Here is a 20,917-nt window from a genome sequence, read left to right on the forward strand (position 1 = left end):
ACTGTTTGTTTGATGTGGTTACGGGCTCGCAATGGCTTGGACGAAGCGATGCGCATAACTGGGATTTCATTTCAGTTGACACCAGTTCGACATTTGAATCATATAAGTAACCATAATAACTTGAATGATGCGGTCCTATGTAAGCAGAGTATCCGTGTACTAGCGGTCCGACAACATATTTTATACTGATATGATTTTTGTTACATTAGGTACACATTTAAAAAGGTAAATAATGCAAAAATATGTATTTTAAAATATTTACAAAATAAACAAATCAATTGTGGAAATTAGCAAAACACTCGAGGCAGTAATGAGGTTTTCCATCGCAATCTTCACAGTAGGTGGTTACCTTTGGAACCTTATTCCTTTCCATATTACCGGTTTTTACTTTTGAGTAACACCCCCGGCAATATTTTCGGACTTTGTGAGCCACTCCATCTTTTCTTCTAAATTCATGTTTATTTACTTTTCTTTTTTTTGAATCGCTTCTGGAACTAGATCCGGCTATTGATTTAGTTTGATTCTCATCGAAACCAAATAATAGTTGCTCTACCACATTTTGGCGAAAGTCAGTAATGGAGATGGTACTATTATTGATTTCCTGTTTCGACTTGTCTGGACCGCAAATACGGACCACTATGGCCCGGCACAAGAAATTTATATTACTGGGCCATTGCGGTCCCTAAGGACCGCAGATATTTTTTTGCAATAATTATACCAAATCAAAAGGTTAAAAAGAAAACATTGCAAATATGTATTAATATGGTCAGTAGAAATAAAATTCCACCAAAAAAACATCTTGGCCCAGAGCGACGTTTTACAAGAAACCACTGTGGCGCTTAACGTGTTAAACATATTTTTAACATCCGCATTAAATTTCTTATCCAACAATCTGAAAAAACTATTAAATTTGGTACAGCCAGGAAGAAAAGCGGTGTCAAAATTTGAACTGACGGAAATACAGTATTTGTAATTTACCAGTAATTCACTAGTAATTTAACGGTCAAATTTTCATAGTAAAGGAAAATATTTACGTGCAATTTATCCATCACTAAAGCAAGCTGGAATGAAAGAAAGGCCACCGACAAGAACCAAGGTTAAAAGACAACTATAATTCAAAATCAAATTGACGAGAGTCATAATCTCAAACTGTAATTTGATTAAGAAAATAAGTAAGACGATTAAGAAAATAAACATCAATCTCCATGGCATGTCATTAGGGAACACCCTATATTATTATATATAGTATTCAATTTTGTAAACATAAACTGGAACATTTGCCATCAGAGAAAACATGCCACATTTGCTTAAAAATAACCTGACAACTGACAACATCTTCTTATTCATCTTCAACTCGTATTACTTTTGTTCTTCAATCAATTTAATACGAAACTGTTTTCGTACATATGAAAATATTATGATAAATTTCCTAATCTCGTGTCTTTGAATTATTAGATTTGCTGAGGAACAACAAATATATAAATTCAAGTAAAATGTCACGTTTTCCAGACGTTCATGTCAGGTCTAATTTAATATACTAAAACACGTTGTTTCTGTATCAAGGTTTATTCGCAACAAAGGGCGAAATTACCTTTACCGCGTTTCGGAAAAGTTGCCATTTATTCAAATACTGTATTCGATACGAACCAACCGGAAAACAGGCATACTTGGCAAACAAAATCCGATAAAAGATAATCTTAATTTATTCGGTCGACCAAAGTGAATTTAGTCCAGAAGTTCAAAATTTTTACCTTGTGACTGTATAATAACTGAAGGCCATTAGGATGTTGATTGAAAAGAGGAAATTGGCATAGCTAAGGTTGGTATGTTTTAGATGAGAAAAAGTTGCAATGACAAAGTATGAATAATTACTTTTAAATTTATTAAAACTCATACAATCACGACAAGAATTTATGCATCAGGCTTAGGTCGGGAAAACATCTACGTAAAAACGTTGTAGCTTTCGTTGCACGTAAGACCCGACAAAAATGTCTATCAAAAGATTGTAAAAGTGCATCAAAAAGTCTCCGGAGAAGCCGAAAAGTAATTGGATTCCGCGTTAAAAGTCTCCGGTAAACAGAATAAACGGTTTCTTAAGTCGATGTTAGCCGATTTGGATTCCTCTAAATGAAAAGAGTTCCGCCAGCAAAGAAATGGCTCGAACTACCGGGAACGCGTGAGTTTCTCTGTGCGAGATTGAAGTTTCCTTTTTCAAAACATTTAATGGCTTTTGCTTCGCTTCTTGTACACTCCATTCATTCGTTTCAATTCATTCATCGTCAATTTCCTCATTGTCTCTCCCGACTATATCGGAAATTCAAATGGAATCGAGATGAAGTGCAAATAAGGTGTCAACCGGCAATTCTTTCCTGGAATCTAATACAGAGACCTGTCGCTTTGCCGCCTCTTTCTATAATTCCGTTTTATCTACAGCTTCCTATAAATTTAAATTTAGACCAGAAGGCGAAACGGATCCACTTCTATTTGTACTATAGCTTCACACTTCCCATTTCCATTCGATGCTAAATGGTAATTGACCTCTAACGACATATTTGACTAAAATTTTGCAAAAACCTGATCATTGACCTATAAATGATCAATAGTATAATATACAGTGTGGAACAGCCAAATGGAATAAATTCGATAACGAATAAATGAGAGCGTGTTGGGAAAAACGCTTGGACATGTCGATTTGTATTTTTAGATGCGCATTTATTAAAAAAAATAAAAATTATATAGGGTGTGTCATGTGACAGTGGCCGATACCAACTTTCTTATTTTAAATACAACCCCCTGTATATTATTAGTTTTTTGGATTCTTTAGAAAATTCTAGACATAATTCATGTACAATGTTCCATACCTATTTTCAACTGTTTCGGAAATATTAAGTGTTTTCAGATGTATTACAACAATTAACATTAAAAAAATAAAATTATTTTATTTCACAAATAATGTAAAAAAAAACAAAAAAACATTAATTTCAATGTAAGAGATGTTCAAAATGTTCGTGAAAATAAGTATTGAGTGTAATGTAGCGAATTTGTGAAATAAAATAATTTTATTTTTTTAATGTTAATTGTTGTAATACATCTGAAAACACTTAATATTTCCGAAACAGTTGAAGATAGGTATGGGACATTGTACATGAATTATGTTTAGAATTTTCTGAAGAATCCAAAAAACTAATAATATACAGGGGGTATTTATTTTTTTATTTTTTTTTTATTGTATTTAAAATAAGAAAGTTGGTATCGGCCACTGTCACATGACACACCCTATATAGTTTTTATTTTTTTAATAAATGCGCATCTAAAAATACAAATCGACGTGTCCAAGCGTTTTTCCCAACACGCTCTCATTTATTCGTTATCGAATTTATTCCATTTGGCTGTTCCACACTGTATATAAAATTGCAGAAAATCCTGCATGAAGGTTCTTGCCCTATAAACAGCTTGAATGAATTTAATGGTTATTTGACAAAAAGTTGCACTTTTGTAGAGAAATAACCATAAAATGCATGAAAGCTGTTTCTTTAGGGTCACAAGTCTGAATGTAAGATGTTCTGAAAAGTCCCATTCAGACTTTGTATCTTATTCTTAACAGATACAAGCTGATGGATTGCACAAACATAGCACTCATCAAATTTCTTTTAATTTCAAAATTTCAATTAATATTGGATCCTAATAATCTTTTTAAATGAACGGTTTGGGTGGCTAACCCTGTTTTTAGAACAACAATTCCCCAAAGACAAACTGAAACATGTAAAAAATTGAATTGTTTAAAAAAATTAAATGACATCAAACTGCAACACTGCTAGCAAAGAAAACGACATTACGGGGAGAATATTGTCGACGACAACTGTCGTTGACACTATGATAAAACAGGGCTCGTATAAGATTTGTGCCACATCATTAATGGCCGTTCCGGACCCCGTACAGCTTGTCCGTTGCACAAGCAACAATTATCGATTGTAAATTTGTATTGTACGGCGTCCATGCACCGAAAAACAAGCAAAATAAAATGACTTTCCAAACACGTAATTGGCTATTTCGAGAAAGCCGCCGTCGAACTAATAAAAACCTCAATGATCAATTTACATCCAAAACTGATCAGACTCGGTCGAAAGTTGACGTGAATGGGCCAAATGAGACATTAAACTTTTATTGTTCTTTAAGAAATATTCCGATGAATATTTTAAAAGTTTTGTCCGCGAGTTACTACTAGGACGTTAATGAAAATTGCCGATGCAAAGTTTGCAAACGGCAATTACCACACTTAAATATTGACAGTATTGAACTTAAATTATTTTTATTGTTTCAGTTACTACGCTTCTACGGCCTTTCCAGTTGGACCTGCTCGTATTGTGCCGCCCCTAAAACGTCAACGACTGATGACCTCATCGACACGAAATGGAAAAACCAATCAGATTCAAAAAGTGATGACCGTACCGCCTTTAGACCAACTCAAAGTATACAGTAAGTATTATAATAATACGCTTTTACCTACGACACCTCAGTGTAAATAGCTATTTACGCACAGTTTTAAGATCGGCCTCAAACTATCGCTCTAATGCTGGGAAAAATTGATTTTGTTTACATTTATTCCTTTATCAGAGTATATTAGATGCAGATTATCGCGTAATGCATTGTTCATAGAGTTTTAAGTAACTACCACTTCGTCTAGAATATTATCTGCAATAGCAAACATATCAAGTAATATTACTGAAAGTTTTCCTTTTCTTCTTATTAACTGTAATGTCACCATAAATAATCATTTTAAGAACAACAATAATGATTTGTGAATTTTACGTTATTATTTTTTTCTTTAGTGGCATAATACCTATGATCAGTACAAATCTGATATCAATACGTTGAAAATATACTTTTTTAACGAAAAGTTACTCTGAATTATATGAATTGCGAAAACTGGACTTTTCATTTGGTCGTAGGTAAAGTATAGTACGTCACACGTGCTCTAAGGCATTTTACGCATTCATGGAATTACACATTTCAGCAACTCACTGATACTACTGATTTTTGTAATATCAACTCCTAATAGTATACAGGTGTGGTAAATCCAAAACCGACCATAGGAAAACCGTGTAACGGACAGAGAAACATAGATAATTGCATGCGCGGGACAAAGACAGAAAACAAAAAAAATATCAAGTAGGCCGTATTTTCAGCACGCTGTTGCCAAACGCCAAGTATCTTATAATTTATAAGTAATTTCATTAAAACTGTGACAGAAATCGGACTAAATACAGCTAGCTGACCGTATACAGATTATCCAAATGAATAGAAATAAATTAGGAATAATCCAACAATAAAATTAATTTTGTCCACGGTATTGGATACTTGGCGTTTGGCAACAGCGCGCTGAAAATACGGCCTACTTGATATATTTTTCTGTCTTTGTCCCGCGCATGCAATTATCTATGTTTCTCTGTCCGTTACACGGTTTTCCTATGATCGGTTTTGGATTTACCACACCTGTATTATCAACCAAGGTCTAGATAGATTATTGACCGTATGTCAAAATTAAAAATTAAATCCCGAGGAGCAAAGCGACGAGACATACTGTGCCTCTAACCAAAGTTTTCTGTTATAGCGTGATTGTGTTAAAGTACATATTTTTGTTTTTTTGTTCCATGCAAAAGAGCAGCGTGTTTTTGATTCAGAGTTCCCTAAAAACTTTTTTTTTACCCTTAAAATTTTGCGAAACAGAAATTTGTGGGTGATCGAGTAGAGTCAAGTCGCGAGTGTCGGCAATTCGTGATTGATTTCAAAAGTAAGTTGAACCACATTTAGAACTGGAAATTGTATATTATTATTGTGTTTGTTTGAACATTTTCAAGAGAGTTATGTCGTTGGACATAATCTGTGTGTCATTAATGTATGAGTTTTTTTTTCAGATGCTATCCAACACGACGCAAGAGTTACCACTAAGAAAATTGAGCAGCAGATTGCCATTTATTACTTACCTTACTACTAAATTTAAAAAAAACTTGGTGGTTTGGGAAATGCAGTCTTGCTATTTTGAAAATGTTATGATTTCAGGTGGTAATTAATTTGTTGTAAATTGTAATTTTAAGACCAATCGATTTCAAGGTTTAAATTACAGAATTCATGCATAGTTACTACTTTTTGAATATTCATGGAATAGTTACATAGCAATTTATGAATCACTTACAGATAATCATGTATCTGCTAATAATATTATAAGAATATTCCTAGAATATTTGGTGCTATCTGGGCAACGACGTAAATAGCCCAAAAACGAAAAGTTCGGATTTATTCTGACTAAGTGTATAATTTAAAATGGAAAAAGGGCCGTCGCTTCGGGCATATTTTTCAAACGGACGGCAAAAAACATATAATAAACGTTATAAAGCTTAGCCCCCGGTTTCATTAACGTGGTCCGTGTGAAAAGCGCCATTTTCACAATTTCTTTTCCGCATAAATCTTGGCTAACTCGCCTTGTATTCCCGAGTTTATTTTGTTGGTTTAATTATTGTGTTTCTAGCTTTTATTGTCCTAATTTATTATTCACTTTTTGTTGCCACGAAAACGGCTTCATAATTTACTTATATTGTTCAAACTCGCCGCATGTGAGGAGGATTTATGAACGCTCGCCACTTTACTGATTGTTTTTCGTCCTTTCGAATCGTTTTGTTCGTCTAACCTAATTAAACGTCATTAGATTGGCTATTGTGTGTACTAAAGCTGTAATTAGTTGATCACGTACCACAAAATCACACAAACACTCTAAACTATATTGTCTAAAAAAATGAAGGTTCTAACCCTAAAACTGAATTTTTGTGAATTTTGAAACTTTTGTTAAAAGAGCGATTACCGATGTGAGTTTTATAACGTTGTTTTGGTGCCTTGACTTGCTTAATTTTTTGAAATTTCTAAATTTAGGCATGTAGATTTATGAATATTTTACACACTAAACTATATTGTCTAAAAAAATGAAGGTCCTAACCCTAAAACTGATTTTTTTATGAACTTTGAAACGTTCGTTAAAAGAGCGATAAGGGCTGCGACTTTTTGATGCATTGACTTGCTTAATTTTTTTTGTTGATTTCAAAACGTGGTATTTCCTTGCTTTCGTTTGCACGTAAACCAAAGATGCGGCAAACAAGAGGGTTATGTGGAACTGCATTAGAACAATGAAAAATATAAGAACAAACCGCATTAGGTGTAATTTACAATGATGAATATGTTTGAGAATTGTACAATGTTGAGAATTTCTTTGTTAAAAATTTTATATGAGTGCTTGGAGTGTTATTTACAAGAAAAAGGCTGAAAGCATCAAAATCATGTATTTTAACGTTTCGATTAATGTCTTCGTCAGTAGAGCAACTTCGAATGATTGACAGGAAAGTCAGCACAGGGTAGCACTAACCAAAATCGCAAAGCTTTATAATAGACAAGAAGATATTCATAATTGCATGCGCCAGACAAAAACAGAAAACCTCAGTACCGCTAAAACCCCTGCAATGTTACCAAACGTCTCTCTGAATTCGTGAACTAGTTTACTTGCAAAATCAATTTTGATATTCGCATATTTCCCATTATTTTCATTTATTTTTAATCTGTTTACGATAAGTGCTCTGTGTTTAATTCAATTTCTGAAACTATTGGGTCTTTTTTAGTAATTAAATTGCTGTTACGTTGCAACAACCCTCTAATTTAGTAACTTTAATCTGTCAAATAGCTTAATTTGTCATTAACCTTTCCAATTCCAATAACAATATAGGAAGACATTCCATTGGACCACGGCTTATAAGCTCGGATAACGTTCATATTTCAATAACAAAATTGTTTGTTTTCTAGTGTTTATAATTAATAACCTAACCTAATTAATGTTTTGACAGGTGCAATTGAAGTTCAAACCAACAGTTTGACATGTCGATTTTCAGAATTATCTTTTTTGGGCCTTTTCGTATTGGTCGAGCATCACAGTGACATTTTAATCCCAGATAAATGCCGTTTGTGAATATGACACGTTTAGTTAAGATACACTGTCAAATGTCAAATCTACAGTTATATACTTAATAATAAGTCTTAATAAATATTCCATACAAATGACACTTTATAGCTCTATGAATTGGATTTTGACTGATGCGCTTTATATGACAGCTGTCTTGAATAGAACAATACTTTACAACTGTCAAAAATTCCATTATAAAGTAGCTTAAGTTGAGTTTTGTCCAAGTGGTAGTGAAATATCACTCCAAACAGCATTTTATGCTGCTCAAATCACATTCTAAATGGACAACGGTGTCACAACTATAAAAACATCAACTACAGACGTATAGAATAGTTTGAGTTGTAACATATTCGAGTAATAGCACAAACTGCACTTTACATCTTCATGAACTGACCTATACGTCAACTGTCATACTACAAAGACAAACGTCCTAACTGTCAGAAATGCAGGGATAGACTTATAAAAGTAACTGGCGTTTAATTTATTATTTTTTCTAATTTTGGCATATAAAGTGACACTTTTCAAAACTGATTAGAGTGACAAAACGTTTTACTTTATGTAACTAGTTATGAAAAGTTCATTTCATCACTCCCTGTTTTTATGCATTTCCGTAGAAACATATGGGCGACATCCATCATAACATGTCGTTGTCACTGTTTATACAAGGTATTATGAAAGTGAATATTTGTGTTAAATCACTTTAAAAGATGGTTTTTACCGCTTTTTGGTCAAAATTAGAAAAAATTATGTATGCAACACGTTTCGAAAATGTCTTATTGTGTAACTTATTCAAATTGTAGGACCTCGCTGCGCTCGCCCTACAAACATTCATTCGTTACACAAAATCACATAAATAGCTATTTATTAATTTTTAAGTGGTAGCAAATGTGTTATAATGCACTTTATATCTTCATTGGTGTGAATTCTCACATTAACAACAAGAAAATGACATTTTGTAACAGAGGTGGTTACATAAAATCAATCATATTTTATCTAGTTACATAACTATTACTTTTAAAGCAAAATCATTCTCAGGGTTTGAAAAATTTAATCTGATTAATTAATTAAACGGAAAAAATCCATTAAATCGAACAAAAAAGAAGCAAATTTATTCTATTAAATAATGGGTGTTCCACACTAAGACCTGTTATTTCGGTTTCCTTCCGCCGGCAAAGAAGAAAGACACATCCAACTAATCGGGACTGATTTATTCGGTCGATCCAAAAGCATTTTCGCCCAAGCAAACTATTTAATTTTCTCAGAACCGATCGTAAATTGCATTCTGATTTATTGTCGTGATTAATGTTTAATCAAATGCCATGTTGCTATTCCAACTGGCTCGTTTTTCAACTCAATTTTTTTTCTACACCTATTCTATATGTTTTCCTCATCAATTAATTGCGTTTTTATGAAAAGTGGTATTTTTTCAGGTAATCAAGACATTTTAATCTGTGGCAACTGTAGGGAGATGTTCTCGGATCTTCACGAACTTTTGGAACACAAGAAAACCTACTGCAAATTACGTTTTACGTGCAAATGCGAAACAACCAAAACAAGTAAGTTTTAATTGGTCCGTCTTGGCATTTTTCCCTCTAAAAATAAATAAAGCCACGTTAAACCTGGCTTGCAACTGTATATGAAACTGCGAGGGGGTAAGAAGATTAAAGTGCAGTAATTTACTACTGAAAGTCTCAGGTGTTGCGCAATAAGCCGCCCAGTGAATAAATTTACGCGACTTGGACGACCACAGTCTTTTATCCGGTTGCAATCCGGCAGAAAAATAACAAATCTGGAAATTAATTTGAAAAGTTTTAATTCCTTGAATTATGCAGAACCGACGCTGGATGAACAAACTACGGCTGCCTTGTTGTGTGTTCAATGCAAGGATGCTTTTCAAAACGCTTGGGACCTTATGGTGCACGCCCAAGCCGCCCATATGGTTAACATCTACGAATTGGGTGTTCCACCCATTGGAAACTGTTCGTCACCGCCCATTTCGCCGAGAGACAATATTACACCAGACAAGGTAAATGTAATTTGTAGTTTTATTAATTGAAAGAATAATTTTTGGTTTACTGTCAAAATTTGTCATTGTGACGTCAAAAACGCACTGCTCGCTCCATGGAGCGTGAAAACGAAGGCGGCCTCGCCAATTCTACTCTCTCACCGCCCTCTATACTAGAAAGCCTAAAATGTAACTTTTAATGGCGGCGTTAGCGGTTTTCGTTTTATACACAAACGTATGCAGATGCAGTAAAAAATATGTTTTTTTTTTTAATTGTTTCGTGTAGTTGATTGCAAGTTGTGAGTGAAAAATCAAAAAAAGATTCATTCCTGATCCAGATATGTATGGATAGAGCTTTTTTATACACAATTAAGTACAGCCTAAACAAATTGGTTAGAACATTTGTCCTGGAAAGTACAACAAACAGCAAACTAGTTTAAACACTGTTCAATGTAAGAAAATCTGTAAATCCTTGAAACTAGGTAAGCAAAACTGGTAAATGGTTCTTATGTTATTACCAAGAACATTCATTCAAAATTATTTTTGTTGCTCTCACATTGAAGGATGCTTTAAAATGTAACTCATATACTTGTGCATGTAACAAATACCGAATAAGTTTACTGTACTAGAAAGCACTTGTACCTACCAGTAAGTATAGTGTTGGAGTAAAATCATCCCACTTCAAAGTGTTCAACCACTGTTGAGCTAGATCCGGTTTTTTTTAAGTAAAAAACTGACACGGTTGGGCTTTTTCCTGAATTGCTGTTACAATGTGGCTTGAAAAACTTATGAACGACAGCAAACAAAAATAACTTACGCAAATAACCTCAAATTTTCATTTTAAGCCGTAAAAATTCATCTAATCCTCAGAAAACTAAATTTCCACAATACAAACAAACGCAAACTGTCACCACTATTTCCGCCATATTGGAATTTTTGACAACCACCTTCTAGGCTTTCTAGTTTAGTAGGCGGTGACTCTCTGCGTTCAAGAATTAGAGTCCAGGGAGCGTATTCTTGAAACGATGGAAGTGAGTTATCAAGAGACAGTTCTGCAGAATGTGACAAAAACCCGCCATTGTCAGTTTCTGCTGTTACGTTCTATCAACACTTTTCTTGAGAATTCCGTTCCTTGATTTCAAGAACTAAGGCCCAGGAGCCTAATTTTTGAAAGCAGGAAACAAAATTCTCAATAATTTGACAGAGACAGGTGACTGTCACATTCTGTATACGTTTCCATCAAAATCTCCAAAACTAGAAGATAATTGACAACGATTTAAAAATTATGTGAAGTAACCACTTTGAACCGAAAATTGAAAAAGTGCAATTTTTTGTCAGGATTTTAATTTTTTTTTGCTCCCAAAAGTGTTCCAATGCACAGTAAGGGGCATATTCATACCAAAGATTCTTAAAAATTAAGTACAATAAGCACAAAAAAGCACAAAATGTTTTCATTGCTCAAAAAAATTTAAAGGGGCTATTAGAGGTTTTTTTAGCTACTTTTTGAGATTCAGTATCTCGGTAACGTGAAGAGCAAAGGAGGCGAGTTTGGACTCATTTTGTAGTATTTTTTATTGAGAAAAGTGCAATTACAGCAAATTTTTATTTTGCTCCAGAAGGGTTTCCATGTACAGTAAAGCGCATATTTATACTACAGGACTTCTAACTAGGTGAAAAAAGCACTAAAAATTTTAGAACACTCTGTATATCATTTATCAGAATTTCTTAACTATCTACGCATACATTTCTGATCTCATTGGATAATAAGACTTGAAGTTAGACTGGTTAGAGGTTAGGATATTGCAAGGTGTCCAATTTTCGTAACTTTCTAGAGAAGTATTTCCCTTATTTATAAAAATACAGAGTTGCAGTTTTTACGAGCTACCTCTTTCGTGAAGTTAATTAAACATGGTGTCAGCAATACCAAAACTAGAGAGGACGAATCACACCAAATTCTGCTAGTCATGTTCAATTTCCTCTGAGACACCCTCAAAAGACGGAAAAGAAATTAATTTCCAAAATATGTAAAATGACAACAAACTAAAATAAAAACTGAAATCAGCTTCATAAATCAAAATAAAATTCACAAAACAAATGTTTCACCCTTCAATTCTTATTTATTTTTATTGCATTTTAATAAAACATATTAATTAGCAATTCGTTAACTTAGTCAGTGCGTCCTATAGCAGGCCTTTGTGAATAACCTTTTGCTTGTAAACCTTCTGAGGGTCTTGCTTTGACAATATCGGCTCAGAACCTCCATTCTTGTAATCTAGTTCAAAGTTGTTGTGCCACTTTCTCAGATCCTGTTTCCTGATTTTTTTGCTTTGATTTTCAAAAGCCGCGTCATACAACCTATTTACGTCCCTTTTGTTGGTCTTCTTTTTTTTGACTACCGGAACAAAAGTCCCTTCATCAGTAGAAGTGTTTTCTGAAGGTGACGCTTCTTCTTCCGTCTTCACTACCAGAGATTTTGATAGTGAAGAAACAATGTTTTTGACTACATCCTCCACCTCTTTGCCGTCATTTTGAGCTAAACGTTTCTTTAGTAATCTGACGCGTTTACTTGTATGTTTTCTTTTGGGTACGGTTAAAGGTGGGAACTCTTCGTCGTTGAATATCTTCAAAGTGTTGTTATTCTCCTCAATTACTGGAGGAATGTAACTAATGGTGGTGTTGTTGATTGCTTGAAGCTGATTTCCCTCAGTGCTTCGTTCTTTGTTCTTCATTTCTTCTAGTTTCTTGCTAAAGTCATACTCATTGGGTAAAACGACGGCAAAATTGCCTACCGAAACATCCTTGGAGCTTAAATTACGGTTTTGTTTGAAACTGTGACACATTTCACTTAAAGTGTCTTGTTTTTCGTCCCTCAATTTCCTCAGCCTGTGTAAATAAACTTCCCTGTCAGCTTTCAGTTTCTGGATAAACTTTTCTCTAGTTACCCGGATTTTCTGCTTTCTATTAATACCTTCACTCTCTTGCAACTTGATTTGGTCGATTTCTTTGAGAAATTTCCGTTTAATTTGCTGGATTCGTTGACGATGGTTTTGGCCTAGCAAAGACCATCTGGTGTCTAGTTCTTCAAATCTTCTTTCACACTCGCTTTTCCCATTTTCGCTGGGTTTGTCACTGACAATTTGAGAAGAGTTAGCAGCAGCCTCCAAAGGTTTTGCTTTCTTATTCAGACTCAATTTTTTGTTAGATGACTTTATCTTCTCCGAGTGCTTCTTTTTTGAAACGCTAATTTTCGTAAAGTCGCTTATAAGTTTGATGAGACAAATGTCCTGTACTAAGGTGGCTACGAACATCTGAAGGCGCGGGTTTTGGATCAGACTTTTAGCACTTTCCAGAAGACTTTGTCTAGTGTTTTGGAGATGTTTTACTTCCTTGTAATACGGTACGTCCATTTCTGGTGCTCCAGCAATTGTTGAATTGAAGAAAGCTTCGCAGGTGTCATTATTCAAATTTTGTAGAGCTTCATCAAGTAAATTTGAGGAATGGGCTTTTTCCAGCACGTCTTTGGTCATTTGAATGGTGTTGAAGGCATTGTCAAAAGTTGGATGTTTAGCATGTTCATACATTTGAATTAGATGGTTTTCTAATGGGTTTTCTGAAGGGTTTTGCGGTAGTAATACAGTGAGCAATGTCATCCCGGTGATGGTTAAAAGGCAGGCCATAATTGATAAGAAATTGTAGTCGGCTGCTCTTTGGTTGTGATTTGAAGAGACGAGTTCTACATTCGGGTCACTTACATCAACTTCTAGCTGCCTTTTGGTCTTTTTTTCTGATTTACGTACATCTTCATTCGAGCTTCGAGGTGACGAGCACTGCGATGGATTCAGAATGGTCCAGGACGAATCGGAACTTAGGTCAGCGTCACTTTTCAAGTTTTGAACCGACATTACTACAATTTAGACCGTGGTAACTGGAATTTCGAGATATTGGATCGCTGACAAACGGCTTCAATGAAATGACGGATGGAAATGATACAGTGACAGTTGCGGCATTATTGTACCTGAATGTTTAGATTCACCTAACCTAAATTACTCTATCTCTAAAATGCATAATTATTCAAATTCAATAGAATTTCAACTTTCAGGTTTTCTGCACTTACACTTAAATATTGTATGAAATGCGATATATTTTCTTGATTAGATTGACTGTATTTCTGTTTCAAAATGTCCTTCAAAGCATCCCCTCGTGCATATTAAGTTATAAACTCCCTTTTGGACGACCCAAAATAAGCGGCTGACAACGTCGTCCCCGAGGCGGTTTTCACGCTGACAATTAGCAACTGCCTTTCCTTTCCGCATCCAGACTTCTCCCTTAAATATATCCATGAACGTAACATTTCCAGGTAAAGCCAGTTTCCGTCGTTAAATGGTATGCAATTTAAATATAAGCAGGAACAAAACGGTTTGTTTCTTAAATCCGTGTTAGTCCCAACATCGGGTAGTTTTAAAAGTGGAGTAAATTCCAGGCGGAAGTGAAACGCTCCTTGGCGCAATTCATAACTTTGCACTTTTACTTTTAAGAAAAGGAATATTAAGACAAATGACCTCAGGTAACTTCTTATGAGAATTTATTACTCTAATACGCTGCAGACTGCGAAGTAAATTTCGTAGTGGAAACACATCCTTCTTTGTTGTAAGCCCATTTGTTGGATTAAGGATGTTAACTCCTCCTTTCCCTCAGTCGTTACTACCGGTTTCAACTTCCTTGACATGTGCTGTTTTTTTTCTTTAGGCATAATTATCACATAAATGTTTTGGCAAACGTTACGTGCCGAATGGACCAAATTGGTGATTGAAAATTCTCAGAACTTTATTTTTGAAGAAAATGTTCGTTAATTTAAGGAATTTTAAGAGAATTCAAGAGAATGATGAAGAAAAGGCACATCAAAAGCAACAATTCAAATTATAAAATGCAAAGTAGATATGTTTCTTAGAGAACTAGTCTTTACAGCTTCATGAACTCAAATTAGAGACTACTTTAATACTTTGGTTACGTTACGTGATAGCTGTCATAACTATCAAAATTCACTGACCAGTGACCTGACACTATAAAATTAGGAATAGTTGCGCTAATTCGAAGTTTTGTTTGTAGCTCCATGGACCCAAATTTGACAATTATAACGTTAAGGAATACTTTGCTTGAGTCACGTGACAATTGTCATAACTGTCAAAACTCACTGTAAGTTATGTTTAGAGCTACATATGAAGCCAAATTTGTCAGAAGGTTTAAGACAAGACTAAAAGGGTGTTTTACGGAAAAAAGTATAGGACAGATCTTAGAGATAGATGATGATTATTCGTGAAGGAAATAGATTGTCTTCGTTAGCCTCAGTCATGTAAAAACAGTTTTAAATCATTTGTTTTCAAAGTCAGTTTAAATGTAGTGTTAGTTTTACCATTCTATTTTGATATTGGTATTGTTGAGGCTAAATTTGTTTGTCTTTCTCTTGTGACAAATTGAGAGCCTACAACAATTTGACATTCCATTTGTCAAAGTAATTTGAATGGAAAAATTTTAGAGTTTTATGACATTTTGAAATTTGTTCTATAGTTTCTAAACCAAGCCAGATGCAGTTTTTACATTAAACTATTATTAAGGCACTATTTCTAGAGAAATGTGGAAAAACTTAAAACTAATATTACCTGGTAAACGCTCATCTACACCAGCTGAAATTAAGTTTGAGGGTCAGTATATTTCTGACGAGTTGCTTATTGCCACAAATTTTAATCATTATTTTATCAACAGCATAAATGAATTTGTAAATAGTGTGCCTCCGTATTCCCATCCCGATGGAGCCACCTCATCAGCTCTTAATGTGAAAACTTCGTTGTCTCGCTTTGAACCACTGACTATGAGAGAAATGAAAGATATTTTGAAAAAATTGAAAAATGTTGGGGGTGGTATCAGTGGTATTTCAAAAGCCATTTTATGTGATGTGTGTACTGTAGCTGGTAATCGTCTACTGGATGTTGTGAATACATCCACTTCCAGTGGCGTATTCCCAGACAAATGGAAGGAATCAATAGTCACTCCAGTACCAAAAATCCAAGATACAAAAATGTATAATGAATTTAGGCCGATTAATACAGTCGAAATTTATGAAAAGGTGCTAGAACTCGCAGTAAAAAAGCAGTTTCAAAAGTATTGTGAGGAAAACGACATATTGGTTCCAAATCAATCTGGTTTCCGGGAGCAGCACTCCTGTGAAACGGTAATTTTAAAAATTTGTGATGTTTTTAATCGGGAATTAGATAGGGTCAACATGGTTTTGGCGGTATTTTTAGACTTTAAGAGGGCTTTCGAGACGATTGACAGAAATATGCTGTTACAAAAACTAAGAAACATTGGAATTAAAGATGTGGCCTTAAAATGGTTCGAATCGTATCTACATAATAGACGACAGAGAGTCAAATATAATAATCGGGTGTCTGAGTCATTGTCTGTGCAGCATGGGGTACCGCAGGGTACTGTTTTGGGGCCCATGTTGTTTTTATTGTACATTAATGATATTGTTGAAAGTGTGAAGGGGTGCAGCATCGAACTGTTTGCTGACGACACAATGATTTATTTGGCAGGAAACGATATATTAACTATGCAACAATTAGTAAATACTGATTTAAAAAACATCTTTGAATGGCTTTGTTTGAATAAATTGTGCATAAATGTCGTAAAATCAAAATTTTGTTTATTTGGTAGAAAACATCGCCTACACGAAATTAATATCCAAGACCTAAATATAATTATCGACAACAATCAAGTTATTTACGAAGATCAGATTAAATACTTAGGAGTTATTTTGGACTCAAACTTAAATTTCTTAAAGCATGCTGATTACATAACTAGGAAGTTTGCAAAAAAAGTTAGTTTTATTGCAAGAATTGGAAAACAACTGTCCATGGAAACCAGGTTCATATTGTATAACAGCATAGCTGCTCCCCACCTAGAGTTTTGCTCCACATTGTTGTATGGTTTACCGTCATACAAAGTAAATCAAATACAAATTGTACAAAATAGGGCGATGAGATCCATTTTAAAATGTAACCGTTATACTCCTGTTGCCACAATGTTTAACGTTTTAAAGATTTTATCCGTCAAACAAAAGATTTTATTTAGCGTTTATGTTTTAATTTTTAAGATAAAAAACAAAATGATTGCACCATATATTTGTGATAGAACGAAAATTTTTAAAAATGTACATAGTTATAATACTCGTCAATGTCTCGATTTTATATTGCCTGATAAATGCAACACCGATCAAATGCTTAACACTGTTTTAAATAGAGGATTGTATGATTTTAATTTGTTGCCCCTGAATATTAAGAAATGTGAAACCCTAGATGCTTTTAAACAACTTGTCAGAGCACATATAGTCAGTAAGTTTTAATCGAATGTGTATACATATTGTCACGAATAACATAAGTTGCACCATGTTCCGTTACCTAGTCTGGCCCCGGTCTCCCCCAGTGCACTGCCGAATCAGCGAGACCGGCAAATTGGGGTCATGAGACGAGTATTTAATCAGCGTCTCAAGCCATCGAAGATTACTGGTCTCTGGGTCGGTCTATCGAGCATCAGTCCGAACTTCCTAGTGCCCGGACGGCTCGATACCTTCTTGGATATCCAGGCTGAACAGACTTGAGTCCTTGCGCAACCCAGTGGTGACCGTCGGGACTCTTGACCCTTTCAGCGCCTAAAGTAGGTCCTTTAGGAAGTGTCGATCATAGGGGTTCCCTGCTCGTATCGAGCGGGTTTCGCTTGGCGACACTTCAAAGGGGGCTTGCTGTGCATAAAGTAAGTCCTTCGGGCTTGTCGGTTACAGGGGTTCCCTGCTCGTATCGAGCGGGTTCCGCTTGGCGGCACATCAGAAGGCCTTACGCACACCCACACACACACACACCCCCGCGCACCCCCTCGTAGAGAGTGTTCCATGGGCGTCCCGCCTGTAGCGGTACTAGCGGCCCTCGTAATCTGGGGGTAAGATTTGGTTAAGCATCGTCTTGAGAATAAAATAAAGGAGACATACTTGTACTACGTTGTTGTTTCTCTTCCTGCGCTACCCCCTAAACCTGACATGGTGGAGGCGCCTTGTTGAATCCCGGGGCTACTGATCTCCATATCTGTGGCCAAACCAAGCCGTACGCCCTAACAGGAATGAGAAAAGCGTACAACTTGAGATCAGCAAATCCTAGCAGCCCCTTTCAACCAAGGCACAGGAGCTCAAGCGTAGGAGACCCTTGGATGCAAGAAACAGATTATCTAACCCTTACGCTTGTAAATACAAGAAGGGAAGACATTGAGCAGCCACAAGAAACAGAAAACGATCTGGAAAATACAGTGATAGAGACAGGAGCACAAGGACACCCTGAGAAAGGAGATAAAGCATTAGAAGGCAAGAAGGGGTCAAGAGAAATGGCGGACATTACCATTTCGGCGGTTGAGGCAGGGGAGAAAACACCCGCACTACCTCAATTCATCAGCCCACCAACGTTCAACCCGGGCAGTGATTCAGCCCCTCAGTTTATCGGCACATACGAGCGAACGGCAGTGGCCAATAGCTGGAACGATGCGTTAAAAATACTATACTTTCACTCGTACCTGCAGGGCGCCGCAAACATTTGGTATAGAGAATATAAAGCAGCAAACCCTGACAGCAACTGGCAACACATTTGTCAAGCATTCAAGACTGAGTTTAGCGACGGTATCAACAGTCGCCATTTGCTTGCAAAGTTAAGGCAAAGGAAGCAAAGGGACCTGGAACAGACAAAGAATTATTTCTATGATCTAAGGGTCCTATACGAAGAATACAAAGAAAACGTGGATCTCGACGAATTCGTAGATATTTTCCAGAGTGGGCTAAAAGATATACCAAGAGCTAAATACTACTGGCTCACAAATTTTCCTAATAACCCACCTAGGAACTTGGACGAAGTCAAAAAACTTTGCATCACAATAGATAACGCTCCTGAAAAGTTCTCGACACCGCTCACTTTTAGACCGCAGCATCAAATAGAAGAACAGGCCGCTGGACCAGTAGCACAAAGACAGTCACCTTTTGGCAATCCCCGCCCTTACAGAACCCCGCCACCGCTCAGGAGAGACTATGGCACAAACCACGCCAGTAATCCAGAAAGACAGTACCAATCCACGAGGACATATGACAACAGGCTCAGGTGCTACAACTGCGGTAAAATAGGCCACTTTGCTGCTGTGTGTAGAAGTAGACAGCAGCACCCAAACTCCAGGGGGTGGCAAAACTAAGCCCCGTCACCCTCTCCACTCGGGGCACAACGTGCTATAAGATACTATACATAAATGCTGTTGTGAACGATTATTACGTACCGGCGATTATTGACACAGGTGCGGAACTAAATGTGATAAGCCATCTCCTGGTCAACAAAAAACATAGGATCAGAGACCCACCCACGTTGCTTGTGACAGCTGGCGGTCAGAAAGTAAGAAGTCTAGGCGACACATTGGCATCACTGGAGCTCAGAGGCAATTACGAGAAAAAATTAGAAATTAAAGCAACGATATTGGAGAATACACCACAACCCCTTATTTTGGGCATGGAGTTCTTAAGGGAAATGCAGGCAGCAATTTGCTTAATATCCAACATACTCACCCTAAATCAAGATTTGGTGATACCGCTCGGGGCAAAGCAAGATTCTGCACCCAAAATACCATGCAAAACACGAAGCTGGAGAGAAGTGATCCAAGAAATACCTGGGTCCATCTTCAGTCTTCCAAGCAGCACTGCATGGGCCGTTGCAGTCTCTTCGGCTCCCAGTAGAGATAGAGGAGTAGGAAAAGCCATCAGGGACCATTTGGCAGATTACAACACAGAAAAACTACCCGTAGGGAGCGTGGTCAGTTTGTTTAAGAAAAACAGACATACCCTACAGATGGTAGTAAAAGAAGAGGGTAGCGAATATATCCCTACTCATACGCTCCAACATTGCTGTAGGAAATTGAAAGATTGGGCAATACGAAATAAAATAAGTAAGGTGGCTATACCTAGATTGACATCCGCAACCGCAAACAGCGAGTCAGATTGGGAGAAGCTTAAAGACTTGCTGTATGAGACCTTCAAGGAAACGAGTGTGACGGTGCTGGTTTCAAAAAATAGAGAACCCCGACCAAGAAAGACCAAGACACAAGAAACCAGCTCCTGGAACACCCTGCCGAACTACATAGAAAACGATGACCGCTGGATAATTAAGTTGAAGGCAAAGGAAGATTACACTCTGAAGCCAGGAGAGAAAAAATCCATCAAAACTGAACCAAAAATACCCCTATCTACAGAGATGTTATTAGTACAAAACGAGGGATGGCTAGTACGCAACAACCTACTATGCAACCTAGAAAGAGCCGAAAACTCTATATCATTGACCCTCGAGAACATAGGGCCAACTAGAAGGGTTATTTACAAAGACACAACGGTGGCACGGCTAGAAGAGCCCAGTGGTTTGAGCACCACAGCACTCTTTACAACACAGAGAATAGACGAAGAAGTGGTGACATTAGAAGACCACAAACTGGACCACATTAGGGATAAGCAGTTCAAAAGGGAACTAGAGAGTCTACTAGTTGAATATGAGGATGTGTTTTGCAAGTCACCAAAATATATGGGCAAAACACAACTTATAGAGCACAAAATAGAAGTGACAGAAGATAAACCAGTAAAATGCCGCCCTTATAGAGTATCACAATCCGAGCGAGAAATCATTGACACACAAATAAAAGAAATGCTCGATTGCGGAGTAATAAGACCATGCCACTCGCCATGGGCGAGCCCCGTTGTACTGGTGAAAAAAAAGATGGTACCACGAGGTTCTGCGTGGATTACAAAAGAACTATAAACCCAGTCACCAAAAAATCATGTTACCCGATACCACAAA

The 20,917-nt window shown here is 36.4% G+C and overlaps 1 protein-coding gene across 4 annotated transcripts in view; it reads left to right on the forward strand.

Annotated features, from left to right (window-relative positions):
- Nucleotides 1-20,917, forward strand: part of LOC145725916 (uncharacterized) — a 276,687-nt gene that overhangs the window by 237,301 nt on the left and 18,469 nt on the right. For all 4 annotated transcript variants that reach the window (XM_081974838.1, XM_081974837.1, XM_081974840.1 and 1 more), the window contains 3 exons: nt 4,322-4,476; nt 9,430-9,555; nt 9,832-10,025. In XM_081974838.1, coding sequence (XP_081830964.1) covers nt 4,322-4,476; nt 9,430-9,555; nt 9,832-10,025 — 475 coding nt within the window. The remainder of the gene's footprint in view (nt 1-4,321; nt 4,477-9,429; nt 9,556-9,831; nt 10,026-20,917) is intronic.

This window comes from Ips typographus, linkage group LG3, assembly GCF_016097725.1.
Source record: "Ips typographus isolate SLU linkage group LG3, UJ_Ityp_2.0, whole genome shotgun sequence".
NCBI classification, from domain to species: Eukaryota; Metazoa; Arthropoda; class Insecta; order Coleoptera; family Curculionidae; genus Ips; species Ips typographus.